The sequence below is a fragment of the Rhinoraja longicauda genome, chromosome 15 (genome assembly GCF_053455715.1).
Source record: "Rhinoraja longicauda isolate Sanriku21f chromosome 15, sRhiLon1.1, whole genome shotgun sequence".
Classification (NCBI taxonomy): Eukaryota; Metazoa; Chordata; class Chondrichthyes; order Rajiformes; family Arhynchobatidae; genus Rhinoraja; species Rhinoraja longicauda.
This window is the reverse complement of record NC_135967.1, coordinates 44,840,873-44,854,750: the sequence shown is the minus strand read 5'-3', so window position 1 is coordinate 44,854,750 and position 13,878 is coordinate 44,840,873. Positions and strand designations below refer to the sequence as shown.

General features: G+C 48.4%; 1 protein-coding gene across 10 annotated transcripts in view; it reads right to left on the bottom strand.

Moving 5' to 3' along the window:
• The window catches only part of LOC144600698 (neuronal migration protein doublecortin-like), a 170,789-nt gene that overhangs the window by 156,154 nt on the left and 757 nt on the right, over nucleotides 1–13,878 (bottom strand). For all 10 annotated transcript variants that reach the window (XM_078412594.1, XM_078412593.1, XM_078412596.1 and 7 more), the window contains exon 2: nucleotides 7,020–7,425. In XM_078412594.1, the coding sequence (XP_078268720.1) occupies nucleotides 7,020–7,392 (373 nt within the window). In that variant the 5' untranslated portion in view covers nucleotides 7,393–7,425. The remainder of the gene's footprint in view (nucleotides 1–7,019; nucleotides 7,426–13,878) is intronic.

The window sequence follows — 13,878 nt, the reverse complement described above, 5'->3', positions numbered from 1 at the left end:
GCTTGCCTGTAAATCAGTCTAATGCCAGTGTGAACCATTAACATGCTTCACATGTGTGGGCAGGAACTGCAGATGCTGGTTTAAACTGAAGGTAGGCACAAAAAGCTGGAGTAACTCTCTCTCAATAGACAATAGGTGCAGGAGGAGGCCATTCGGCCCTTCGAGCCAGCACCGCCATTCAATGTGATCATGGCTGATCATTCTCAATCAGTACCCCATTCCTGCCTTCTCCCCATACCCCCTGACTCCGCTATCCTTAAGAGCTCTATCTAGCTCTCTCTTGAATGCATTCAGAGAATTGGCCTCCACTGCCTTCTGAGGCAGAGAATTCCACAGATTCACAACTCTCTGACTAAAAAGGTTTTTCCTCATCTCAGTTTTAAATGGCCTACCCCTTATTCTTAAACTGTAGCCCCTTGTTCTGGACTCCCCCCAACATTGGGAACATGTTACCTACCTCTAACGTGTTCAACCCCTTAATAATCTTATACGTTTCGATAAGATCTCCTCTCATCCTTCTAAATTCACTCTCTCCATACCTCCACCTTCCCAGTTCTCCGGCCAGTCTACCTGTCCCCCTGAATACATTTTATCTCTGTTTGATTTGTTGTCACCTCCTCCTGGCTAACAATGATCTATTCTACATTTTCCTTGATCTCTATCTCCTTTGATGTCTCGTTTTCACACCCCAGCCTTCCTTATCTCTGTGTCTCCCTCTCCCCTGGCCCTCACTCTGAAGAAGGGTCTCGACCCGAAACGTCACCCATTCCTTCTATCCAGTGACGCTGCCTGTCCCGCTGAGTTACTCCAGCATTTTGTGTCCTTCTTCGGTGCAAACTGGCATCTGCAGTTCCTTCCTACACAGTAACTCAGTCGATGTCTCTCGTTTCCCTCTACCCTGACTCCCAGTCTAAAGAAGGGTCTCGACCCGAAACGTCACCTACTCCTTTTCTCCACAGATGCTGCCTGGCCCGCTGAGTTACTCCAGCACTTTGTATCGCACATCAAACCCTTGTTTGGCAAAAAGCAAAAATGATCTGAAATGGCTCTGGCAGCAAGGCATCGAGTCCCGGCACTTATGGCTTCCCACATCAAATGCTGAATATGCCCATAAAATTAATCCCATCTCCAAAGGAAATACATTCATAATGAGATAACTAACAAAGTGCAATGCTGCAACATAAATAAGCAAACACCAAAGGCAAAGGCAAACAATAAAATGTAGAGTGTGGCTCAGATAGCTTTACACAGATGCCATTAAATTAATACTCAAAGCTATCAGCTCAAAACACATTCTACGCCCTGCTTCGTGCTTTAAACCAGTGCAATAGAAACAGAGAGGAGAGGGTTCACTAATATCGCATCATTTCTCTTCTTGTTGAAGTCACATCGTGGCCATGCCCTTCTGTTCATTATGGTCTACCTTTCATCTTCAGGGAGTGACAGATCGGAGAGAGTCCATATCCAGAGTTCCCACGTTAAACGCGAACAAAGGCCCAGGAATTAAATCACTTAACCCTGTTCATTTCAGCGGCACGCGATTCAAAATAGAACTTGGAAGGAGTGAAATGTGATCTCAGCCATCCCTGACTCATTTCGCATTATGTCTCGGAAGGAACTGCAGATGCTGGCTTGCACCGAAGATAAGAGGCACAAAGTGCTGGAGTAACTCAGCTGGTCGGGCAGCATCTCCTCCCACCCAGAGATGGGGCCTGTCCCGCTGAGTTACTCCAGCATTGCGTGACTATCTCATTCCACATTCAGCCTCCTCTTGAATGTCACTAAAACTAAGGAGCTGATTGTGGACTTTAGAAGGGCTCAACATCCAGGGACGTACACGCCACTGGAGATAAATGGGTCTACTGTGGATAGGGTGAGCAGCTTTAAATACTTGGGAGTCCACATCACAGAGGATCTGACATGGGCAACGCACATTGCCGCACTGGTGGGTAAGGCAAGGCAGCACCTTTACCACCTTAGACAGCTGAGGAAATTCAGAGTGTCTCTGAGGATCCTTCATTGCTTCTACTCTGGGGCTGTAGAGAGCATCCTGTCCGGCAACATCACAGTCTGGTTTGGGAACAGCTCTGCCCAGGACAGGATGGCCCTGCGGAGAGTAGTGTGTTCGGCAGAACGCACCATGGGAACTACACTCTCCCCCCTGCAGGACCTATACATCAGGAGGTGCAGATCCAGAGCCAGCAAGAACATGAGGGACCCCTGCCACCCCAGTAACGGACTGTTCCAGCTGCTACGGTCAGGCAAACGCCTCCGCTGTCACGCTGTGAAAACGGAGAGGATGAGACGGAGTTTCTTCCCACAGGCCATCAGGACTGTCAACTTTTATAACTCCAGGGACTAAATTTTGTCTTCTCTGTATTAACTTTTATTTATATGCTGTAACTGTAATTCTTTTTTTTTGCACAATCCGCAGGGGTTGCCACTTTCATTTCACTGCACATCGTGTATGTGCACGTGACAAATAATAACTTGACTTGACTTGACTTGACTACTCCAGGCATTGCATAGACTCACGGAGTCTATTGCTCAGAGTAGGGGAAATCGAGAACCAGAAAACATCGGTTTGAGGTGAGGGGTGATAGATTTAATAGGAACCATTATACACCTAACTGGTATGTAATATAGATACTAACCAATTAACTTGCAAATGATGGGACTAGTTAGATCAATGGCCGTTAAGTTCCATCATCCATTCCTCAGCCCATCTGGCCAATCGATCAAGATCCTGCCACAATTTTTTGCACAACCGTCTTCACTGTCAGCAAGACCACCCACTTTTGCCATCATCAGCAAACATGCTAATCTTGCCATGTACGTTCTCTATTATCTCGAGGAATTAAATCGGTCGCTCCAAGTGAAATGAGGCTTGGGTGCCTGAAGTGCGGTCAAATTCAATGAGTTTCTGGACACTCTCAGCGGGCCCAGGTGAACTATTTGAGATAGGCACAAAATGCTGGAGTAACTCAGCGGGACAGACGACATCTCTGGAGAGAAGGAACAGGTGACGTTTCGGGTCGAGACCCTTCTTCAGACTGATGCCCTGACCCGAATCGTCACCCATTCCTTCTCTCCAGAGATGCTGCCTGTCCCGCTGAGTTACTCCAGCATTTTGTGTCTATCTTCTGTTTAAACCTTCCTTCCCACATGGAACTGTATGAGATTATTAGCTTCCAGGCTTTGGTGAGAATAAAAAAAACCCTCAACTCCTCCATTTGTCACTAAATCTTTACAGCCGGAAACTTTTCTTTAACTGTAACTATCAGATTCCGGGGTAGGTTCATGAAGGAGGGCTATTAATATTTCTGCTAACTAACAGTGAGGAATGTATTGGGAAGGGCAGTGCGTCAAAAGGAATTATTTCACAGCTGCAGCATGGTGGATAAGGGTGGTTTAGTTGCCCATATGGTAAATGATGTGATACTGGTCGCACTCCAACATCGAAACACTAAAACTATCGTCTGTTTGTTTGTTTGTTCCAGAATTACAGCCTGAACGGTACACGATAGCTCGACAATTTTAGGCCCACCTTCCTCAGGTGGGGAGGGGTGGGGAGGGTAGGGGGAGCAAGGGGGGGGGATTCAGCCGGACAGGCAGCATCTCTGGAGAGAAGGAATGGGGTGACGTTTCGGGCCGAGACCCCTCATCAGACTGATCTTGTTTCGGGTCGGGGACCCTTCTTCAGACTGAAGGGTCTCGACCCGAAACGTCACCCATTCCTTCTCTCCAGAGATGCTGCCTGTCCTGTCCGGCTGAGTTAACTCCAACAATGATCATTTTTAATGCTTTAGAAAATCCAAAGACAAACAGGTTTGTATGTTAATTGGCTTCTAGAGTCATTGTAAATTGTCCCGAGTGTTTAGGATAGTGCTAGTGTACAGGGTTATCGCTGGTCGGCACGGACTCGGTGGGCTGAAGGGCCTGTTTCCACGCTGTATCTCGAAAGTCTAAAGTAAAAGTGTCAAAATTACTTCATAGAATTTCCAGCACACACAGTTTAAAATTAAATGCACATTTCTATAAGAAAATAACTGCAGATGCTGGTACAAATCGAAGGTATTTATTCACAAAATGCTGGAGTAACTCAGCGGGTCAGGCAGCATCTCAGGAGAGAAGGAATGGGTGACGTTTCGGGTCGAGACCCTTCTGCACATTTCTAAATCTATTAGGAGATTAAAGGCAATAGGTGGATATATGGTTTGAGTCGACAGAGGACATAGGTGAGGCAGAAACTACAACAACTTTTAAAAAACATTTGTACCAGTTCAACTGTACCGGTTTAGAGGGATATGGGTCAAACACAGGCAGGTGGGACTAGTGCAGATGGGACATGTTGGTTGAGGTAGGCAAGTTGGGCCACACTGTATAACTCTAAAATAAATGCCTTTCCCAAATCCAATATTATAGAAAGGATCAATACATGCACAACTTAAGATAGATAGATTCTTGATTAGTACAGGTGTCAGAGGTTATGGGGAGAAGGCAGGAGAACGGGGTTAGGAGGGAGAGATGGATCATCCATGATTGGATGGTAGAGTAGACTTGATGGGCCGAATGTCCTAGTTCTACTCCTATTCCTCATGACCTTAAGTTTGGTTTAGAGATACAGCGTGGAAACAGGCCCTTTGGCCCAGCAGGCCCTTTGGCGGTCGATTACCTATTCATACTATTTATTCACAAATTGCTGGAGTAACTCAGCAGGTCAGGCAGCATCTCAGGAGAGAAGGAATGGGTCATATTCATACTAGTCATCCCACTTTCCCACACACTCCCTGCACACTAGGGACAATTTTGCAGAAGCCAATTAACCTACAAACCCGCACGTCTTTGGGATGTGGGAGGAAACCGGAGCACCCGGAGGAAACCCACGGGGTCACGGGGAGAACGTGCAAACTCCACAAAGACAAATGACTCCACACACCCATGCCACCGTCTGTTTGAACTCCTTCCATCTGGCAGACGTTACAAGGGACAGCACCTCATATTTCGCCTGGGCAGCTTGCAGCCCAGCGGTATGAACATCGACTTCTCCAACTTTAGATAATTCCTCTGTCCCTCTTTTCCCCTCCCCCTTCCCAGTTCTCCCTCTATCTTCCCGTCTCCACCTATATCCTTCCTTTGTCCCGCCCCCCCTGACATCAGTCTGAAGAAGGGTCTCGACCCGAAACATCGCCCATTCCCTCCCTCCCGAGATGCTGCCTGACCTGCTGAGTTACTCCAGCATTTTGTGAAATAAATACCTTCGATTTGTACCAGCATCTGCAGTTATTTTCTTACAAGGCCTTCTACGCCCGCACCTCCAGACTAAGAAACAGCTTTATCCCTGGAGCTATAGCTGCTGCTGAGAGCCCGCCATAATCTGTCTCTGCCCCCAGGCTCATCTGGCACGACTGACCCTGCATGAACCTTTTTTGCACTTTACCCTGTTTCCTTTATTTCCCCCCCTCCCTGTGTTGCTTTATTTTCGCCGTGATTTATTTATTCTATAGAGCATCGATATGGAAGTGGCATTCTTAATCTCGTTGTACTTGTACAATGGCAACAGAGATATATTGTATTGTATTATAAGAAAATAACTGCAGATGCTGGTACAAATCGAAGGTATTTATTCACAAAATGCTGGAGTAACTCAGCAGGTCGGGCAGCATCTCAGGAGAGAAGGAATGGGTGACGTTTCGGGTCGAGACCCTTCTTCAGACTGAAGGAGATCTCGGGAGATGCTGCCTGACCTGCTGAGTTACTCCAGCATCTTGTGAATATTGTATTGTATTGACAGCAATTCAGATGAGGATCGAAGCCAAGATGTTAGAGGGATTATGAGGCAGCAACTCTACCAGCTGCGTCCTTAACCTCCTGACTATTTCTCCCCTCCCACCCCCTCCCCCCCCCCCCCCACCCTTCCTGGCGATGGTTCTACTGAGGAGATTAGCAATTATGTTGGAAGTAATCAAAAATAAAAGGGACTTGTGCAAAAGAAGAGCAAGGAATAGTTCTTAACTCTAGAAGAAGCCCAGTCAAAGACTCGTACAATAAGGAAGCATTATAGGACCATCTCGACTTTAACATCTGCAGTCTCTCCTGTCTTCAAAGGAGCATTATAGATTTTCCCATAAGCTGACCACGCTATCCAAACCTTACAAAGAAGGAACTGCAGATGCTGGTTTACATAAAAGGACTCAAAGTGCTGGAGTAATTCAACGGGACCGGCAGCATCGCTGAAGAACGTGGATAGGCGACGCTGAGCAGGAAAGAGGAGCCTTCTTCTGAAGTAGGGTCTCGACCCCAAACGTCATCTATCCAGGTTCTCCAGAGATGCTGCCTGACCCGCCGATCTCCTTCTAAGTGAGCTTTGCCTTTTAAATTCAAGCCAATGGATTTTGTTTAGTTAAATTTATTTATTTGAATTGTGAAATCTTCGTAAAAATGGAAAACAAACCACACGACCAGATTTCCATAGGTCCGTTCATAGGCTGCATTGTTATCTGATTTAGAATGGTATGGTGTACGCAAATACTAACATTAACATCCACTGGGCCAAGCAATGGAGAAGCAACTGAAGGGCAGAAATGAAGAGGAGAGAGGAGCATAAAATATAGTGAAAGGCTTGGATAAATTGGATGGGAGAGGATGTTTCCACTAGTGGGAGAGTCTCGGATTAGAGGGCACAGCCTCAGAATTAAAGGATATTCTTTTAGGAAGGAGATGAGGAGCAATTGCTTTAGTCAGAGGGTGGTGAATCTGTGGAATTCATTGCCACAGAAGGCTGTGGAGGCCAAGTCAGTGGATACTTTTAAGGCAGAGATAGATGGATAGATTCTTGATCAGTACGGGTGTCAGAGGTTATGGAGAGAAGGCAGGAGAATGGGGTTGGGAGGGAGAGATAGATCAGCCATGATTGAATGGCGGGATAGACTTGATGGGCCGAACGGCCCAATTCTACTGCTGTTCCTCATGACGTTACGACCTGAAATAAAGAGGCGTTGAGCCATTGAGGTACGAACCTTCCTCCAGTTCGTCAAGGCTGCTGACCTTGCCGAGCCCGTCGATGGAGAAGATAATGCGGACCCCCTGGGGAAGGTTGACATTGTCGGACAGGGTTCGGGTCAGGTCAGCGAGCAGAGCCTCGAAGGAGCGGAAGCGGTCGCCGGAGATGGCGTAGACGATGCCCTTGAAGTAGCGGTCGCCGTTGCGGTAGAAGCGGACCTTCTTGGCCTTCTTCTCGGTGGTGAGGGCCTGCAAGGTGCGGGTGCGGTAGAAGCTGCAGTGGGCGCTGTGGGTGGGGCTGGGCAGGCCGTTCATCCTGGAGCCCTTGGGGTAACGAGACTTGTCCCTCTCGTCAAAGTGGCCGAAATCCAGCTCTTTGTCTTGGAACATGCTTCAGTCAACTGGGCAGAGTGGAAGACCAACCTGAAACACAAGCAGAGTCATTGGGATCTGGAAGACATCCCGCCTTTCAGCCTCCGAGTGTCCAAAAGCAGACAGAGAACAATCCTGCTGCCTCTCATTCACAACACCAATTTAAGTGTACATTCTCCATCCACCAAGAACATGTTAAATGTGTAGGAAGGAACTGCAGATGAAGATAGACACAAAATGTTGGAGTAACTCAGCGGGACAGGCAGCATCTCATACGTTCATAAGGAATAGGAGCAGAATTAGGCCATTCGGCCCACCAAGTCTAGTCCGCCATTCAATCATGGCTGATCTATCTCTCCCTCCTAACCCAATTCTCCTGCCTTCTCCCCATAACTTCTGACACCCGTACTAAGCAAGAATCTGTCTATCTCTCTATCTATCTCTCTCCGGAGAATAGAAATAGGTGACGTTCTGGGTCGGACCCTTTCAGTCTGAAGTCCCGCTCCAGGATTTTGTGTCTTAATACAATAGACAATAGACAATAGGTACAGGAGTAGGCCATTCGGACCTTCGAGCCAGCACCGCCATTCAATGTGATCATGGCTGATCATTCTCAATCAGTACACCATTCCTGTCTCCTCCCCATACCCCCTGACTCCACTATCCTTAAGAGCTCTATCCAGCTCTCTCTTGAATGCATTCAGAGAATTGGCCTCCACTGCCTTCTGAGGCAGAGAATTCCACAGATTCACAACTCTGTGACTGAAAAAGTTTTTCCTCATCTCCGTTCTAAATGGCCTACCCCTTATTCTTAAACTGTGGCCCCTTGTTCTGGACTCCCCCAACATTGGGAACATGTTTCCTGCCTCTAACGTGTCCAACCCCTTAATAATCTTATACGTTTCGATAAGATCCCCTCTCATCCTTCTAAATTCCAGTGTGTACAAGCCTAGCCGCTCCAGTCTTTCAACATATGACAGTCCCGCCAGTCCGGGCATTAACCTAGTAAACCTGCGCCGCACGCCCTTAGAACATGTTAAAGTTGGGGAAGGGTCTTTGGACCTGTTTTGCTGGCATGCAATGAAGGAAGCTTTTATAACTCAAGGAACTGCAGATGCTGATTTACAGGGGGGAAAATTAACAAAGTGCTGGAGTAACTCGGCCGTTGAGGCAGCATCTCTGGAGAACATGAACAGGCGATGTTTTGCCTTCTATGTTACGGGGAGAAATCTGGAAGAGTGGTGAGGGCGGGACAAGTGATAGGTGGATACAGGTGAGAGGAGTTTTATTGGCAGATGGTTGAACAATGGTCAGAGATGAAAAGACAAAAGGCTGAGAGATGAGGGAGAGAAGAGGCATGAAAAGTGAAGCCAGAGGATAGGATATCAGTGGAACGGGAGAGACGGGGGGAGAAATTACTATGTATCCAGGTGGGGCACTGGGAAGAGCAGATTAACAGGCCCGTAAATAAAATGTACACCAAGTATAATAATTATTTTTAAATCATTCAATGAATAACTGCAATACTAGATAATCATAATAGTCAAAAAAGTGTGGGCGCAGCGGTAAAGTTGCTGCCCTACTGCGAATGCAGCGCCGGAGACCCGGGTTCGATCCCGACTACGGGTGCTGTCTGTACGGAGTTTGTACGTTCTCCCCATGACCCGCGTGGGTTTTCTCCGAGATCTCCGGTTTCCTCCCACACTCCAAAGACGTACAGGTTTGTAGGTTAATTGGCTTGGTAAATGTAAAAATTGTCGCTAGTGGGGTATAGGATGGTGTTAATGTGTGGGGATCGCTGGTCGGCACGGACCCGGTGGGCCGAAGGGCCTGTTTCCGCCCTGTATTTCTAAACTACACTAAACTAAACCAAAGACATGGTCCATAGAAGATCAGAGTTGCTGAGGTTTGGGGTGTGTTGTGTTCAAGAGCCTGATAGTTGTTAGGTAGAAGCTGCTCCTGAACCTGGAGGTCATGACTTTCACACTCCTCTACCTTCTTCGTGATGGTAGGAGATGAAATAAGAGCATGGGTCCTTGATCATAAGGTCATAAGTGTAGAATTAGGCCATTCGGCCCATCAAGTCTACTCCACCATTCAATCCTGGCTGATCTATCTCTCTCTCCTAACCCCATTCTCCTGCCTTCTCCCCATAACCTCAGACACCCGTACTAATCAAGAATCTATCTATCTCTGATTTTAAAATATCCACTGACTTGGCCTCCACAGCCTTCAGTGGCAAAGTATTCCACAGATTCGCCCACCCTCTAACGAAAGAAATTCCTCCTCATCTCCTTCCTAAAAGAACGTACTTTAATTCCGAGGCTGTGACCTCTAGTCCTGGACTCTCCACACCCACTCCATCCAAGCCTTTCACTATTCTGTCTGATGACATAGGAGATAGAGTCGCAACCTCACAGCGCCAGAGACCCAGACTTGACCCTGACCATTTGTTTTTTCCGTTCTCCCTGTGACCGCGTGGGTTTTCTCCGGGTGCTCCGGTTTCCTCACACATCCCAAAGACGTGCAGGTTTGGAAGTTAATTGGCTTTGGTAAAAAATTGCCCCCTTAATGCGTGTAGGATAGCGCTAGCGTACGGCGTGATCGCTGGCTGGCACGAACTCGGTGGGCCGAAGGGCCTGTTTCCACGCTGTATCTCTAATGTCTAAAGTGTGCCTTTTTGAGTTAGCGGCCCCTATGTATCTCTTCGGTGGCTGGGAGGTCAATACCCATGATGGACTGGGCAATGTCCACCATTCTCTGTGTAGGTGTTATCTCCTTCATTCCCCAGTGGCCATTTATCTGACTTTTCTTTGTGTCGGATGGATGCTGGTTTAAACCAAAGCTGGATTAGGCAACGGTCACCTTTCCCTTTTCTCCAGAGATGCTGTCTGACCCGCTGAGTAACTCCAGCTTTTTGTGTCAATCTAACTTTTCTTTTTATTATTATTTGAAAATTTAAAGAAAAACGTCTTTGTTCTACCCTGCAAAATGTCATCTTGCGATTAAGAAAATAACAATTAACTCAACGGCTAGTGGCTGGCGCGGAGATAAATTGGGAAAAAAAGGTTCTTTCGAAGTGGTTTTGCTGTTGTGATGAAAGTGCAGAATTGTATGCGTGACAGGACTGAATCTGTGAGGGAATCTTTGACTCAAATTTCAACCCATAATCAATCTCCAAGCACTCTATAGAAAGAAGGAAATGGGTGACTTTTTGGGTAGAGAACTCTTCTCCAGACCGGAGAAGGGTCTCGACCCAAAACGTCACCCATTTCCTTCTCTCCAAAGACGCTGCCCTGTCCCGCTGAGTTACTCCAGCATTTTGGTTCTACCTTTGGTTGAAACCAGCATCTGTGGTTCCTTCCGGTTCCAGTTACACCTCACGCTGGCTCGGCAAGGCCAGCAGCAGAATCAAGGGCCAGTCGCACCCTGGCCACTCCCTCTTCTCCCCTCTCCCATGTAGGCAAAAGGTACAGAAGTGTGAAAACGCACACCTCCAGCTTCAGTCTTTCCAGGTGAGACAGAGGTTCACCTGCACCTCCTCCAACCTCATCTATTGTATCCGCTGCTCCAGATGTCAACTTATTTACATCGGCGAAACCAAACGCAGGCTCGGCGATCGCTTCGCTCAACACCTTCGCTCAGTCCGTCTCAACCAACCTGATCTCCCGGTGGCTGAGCACTTCAACTCCCCCTCCCACTCCCAGTCTGACCTTTCTGTCATGGGCCTCCTCCAGTGCCATAGTGAGGCCCACCGGAAATTGGAGGAACAGCACCTCATATTTCGCCTGGGCAGCTTGCAGCCCAGTGGTATGAACATTGACTTCTCCAACTTTAGATAGTTCCTCTGTCCCTCTCTTCCCCCCCCCCCTTCCCAGTTCTCCCTCTATCTTCCTGTCTCCACCTATATCCTTCCTTTGTCCCGCCCCCCCCTGACATGAGTCTGAAGAAGGGTCTCGACCCGAAACGTCGCCCATTCCTTCTCTCCAGAGATGCTGCCTGACCTGCTGAGTTACTCCAGCATTTTGTGTCTATCTAGTGGTTCATTGTCATAAGTACCAAAAAAGGAACAATTAACTTTTCTTATTTGCAGCAGCTGAAGAGGCCTCTAAACGAGAGGGAGAGGGAGAGGGGGAGGGAGAGGGAGAGGGAGAGGGGGAGGGAGAGGGAGAGGGAGAGGGAGAGGGATAATGTACAATCAGCAAAAATGCAATACATTCAATGAATGATTCAGAAAGCTGCTACATCTTTCAACTTGCAGTCAGGAGAAATAAATAGACTTAAATCCACAGCAAGGTTCATGGCCAAATCAAGAGTGTTTTATTGTCATAAGTCACAGACAGAACAATGAGATTCTTACTTGCAGCAGCACAGCAGAATATATAAACATAGTACACTGTAACAATATAATGAACGAGAAAAAAAGTGATATATATATATATAATGGGTCTGGTGAAAGGTCTCGACCCAAAACGTCGCCCACTCCTTCTCCCCAGAGATGCTGCCTGACCTGGTGAGTATGACCATCTTTGATTGTGTGTGTGTGTGTGTGTGCAGGTAGACATACATATACACACACACACACACACACGTGCAGACATACACATATGTACATATACACTGATGATCAGCCACGATCACAATGAATGGCGGTGCTGGCTCGAAGGGCCGAATGGCCTCCTCCTGCACCTATTTTCTATGTTTCTACACATACATGTATAGACATATGACATGTGCGCGCACACACACACACAACACACACACACACATACACACACACACTATCACCACTGCAGAGACCTACTTACTTCCAAATGACCGTTAAAACCTCAAACACATAATGTGGTGCTGTGGATGCAACAAGATATCCCTCCCTGAGATGTGAGAGATTTCAGGCTAATGCACCGTAGGAGGGAGGGAGAAGAGGATGGGGGGGGGGGTGGGGAGAGATGGGGGAGGGGAGATGAGGAGGGGTGGTTGGGGAAGGAAGGGGGGGGGAGAGATGGGGGAGAGGGGAGGTGAGGGGGGAGGGGATCACAAAATGCCGGAGTAACTCAGCGGGTCAGGCAGCATCCCTGGAGAGGAGGAGTGGGTGACCTTTCAGGACTGATGACTGGGGGGGGGGGGGGGGGGGGGTGAGGGGAGATGAGAAGGGGGGAAGGAGGGGGAGAGAGATGGGGAGAGGGGGAGGGGAGAATGAGGGGGAGAGAGACGGGGAGGGGAGATGAGATGAGGAGGGGGGAGATGGGAGTGGGGGGGGGAGAGAGGGAGATGGAGATGGGGGGGGATTCTGCTTCGAGGCGGGAGCCAAGGTAACGCCGATAAAGAGGCATGCATGAGCTGACCCACACGACACCAAATGTGACACAGACAGACAGACAGACAGACAGACAGGGGAGGTGCAACTAGTCCCCACATGACATCATCCAGTCTTTACAACAAAAAGAAATCACTGCAACAACCCGTATTTATTCCAGCCCCTGACAGACCTTCAAAATTAACTAAATAGTACAACTCGGTTATATATATATTTGTGTGCGTGTGTGTGTGTGTGTGTGTGTGTGTGTGTGTGGGGGGGGGGGGGGGGGGGGGGGGGGGAGACACTGAAATATAAATGTTTAATCCTTGCACAAGCAGAAACCTCCAACACTAATGGCAATTCTGACCTCATGCCTTTAGGTTAACAAGGATTTGAGGAGTGGCTGGCTTACCCCTTGCAATGAAGACTGCATATGGGTAGGGCTGGAAGAAAATACATCATTTAATAAACTGCCTGTGTAACGGCGAGGGAGAGGGGGGGAATAAGCACAGCGCAGTGGAAGATTCACACTGAACACACTTGTTAACAAAAGACTCGACAAATGGACCATTAAACGCCACGAACAGTCCCTGTCAAAAAGGCACGCTAACAAAGGGATATGTGGATTCCCCATTCATCATGGCTAGGGACAGAGAGAGAGAAAGATGGGACTCTCATTTAAAAAAGGCGGATGATGCATGATTAGATGCAATTCCTCTTCCAATTATGTAACATGAAATAAATATTGCAGTAGAGTTGAAACTAAAGGCGGGGGAGGGGGGGAGTAGAGAGAGGGGGTAGAGAGAGGGGGGGAGAGAGAGGGGGAGTAGAGAGAGGGGGAGTAGAGAGAGGGGGAGTAGAGAGAGGGGGAGTAGAGAGAGGGGGAGTAGAGAGAGGGGGAGTAGAGAGAGGGGGAGTAGAGAGAGGGGGGGGGAGAGAGGGGGGGAGAGAGGGGGGGAGAGAGAGGGGGGGAAGAGAGGGGGAGTAGAGAGAGGGGGAGTAGAGGGAGGGGGAGAGAGAGGGAGGGGGAGAGAGAGGGAGGGGGAGAGAGAGGGAGGGGGAGAGAGAGGGAGGGGGAGAGAGAGGGGGAGAGAGGGGGGAGAGAGAGGGGGGGAGAGAGGGGGGGAGAGAGGGGGGGGAAGAGAGGGGGAGTAGAGAGAGGGGGAGTAGAGGGAGGGGGAGAGAGAGGGAGGGGGAGAGAGAGG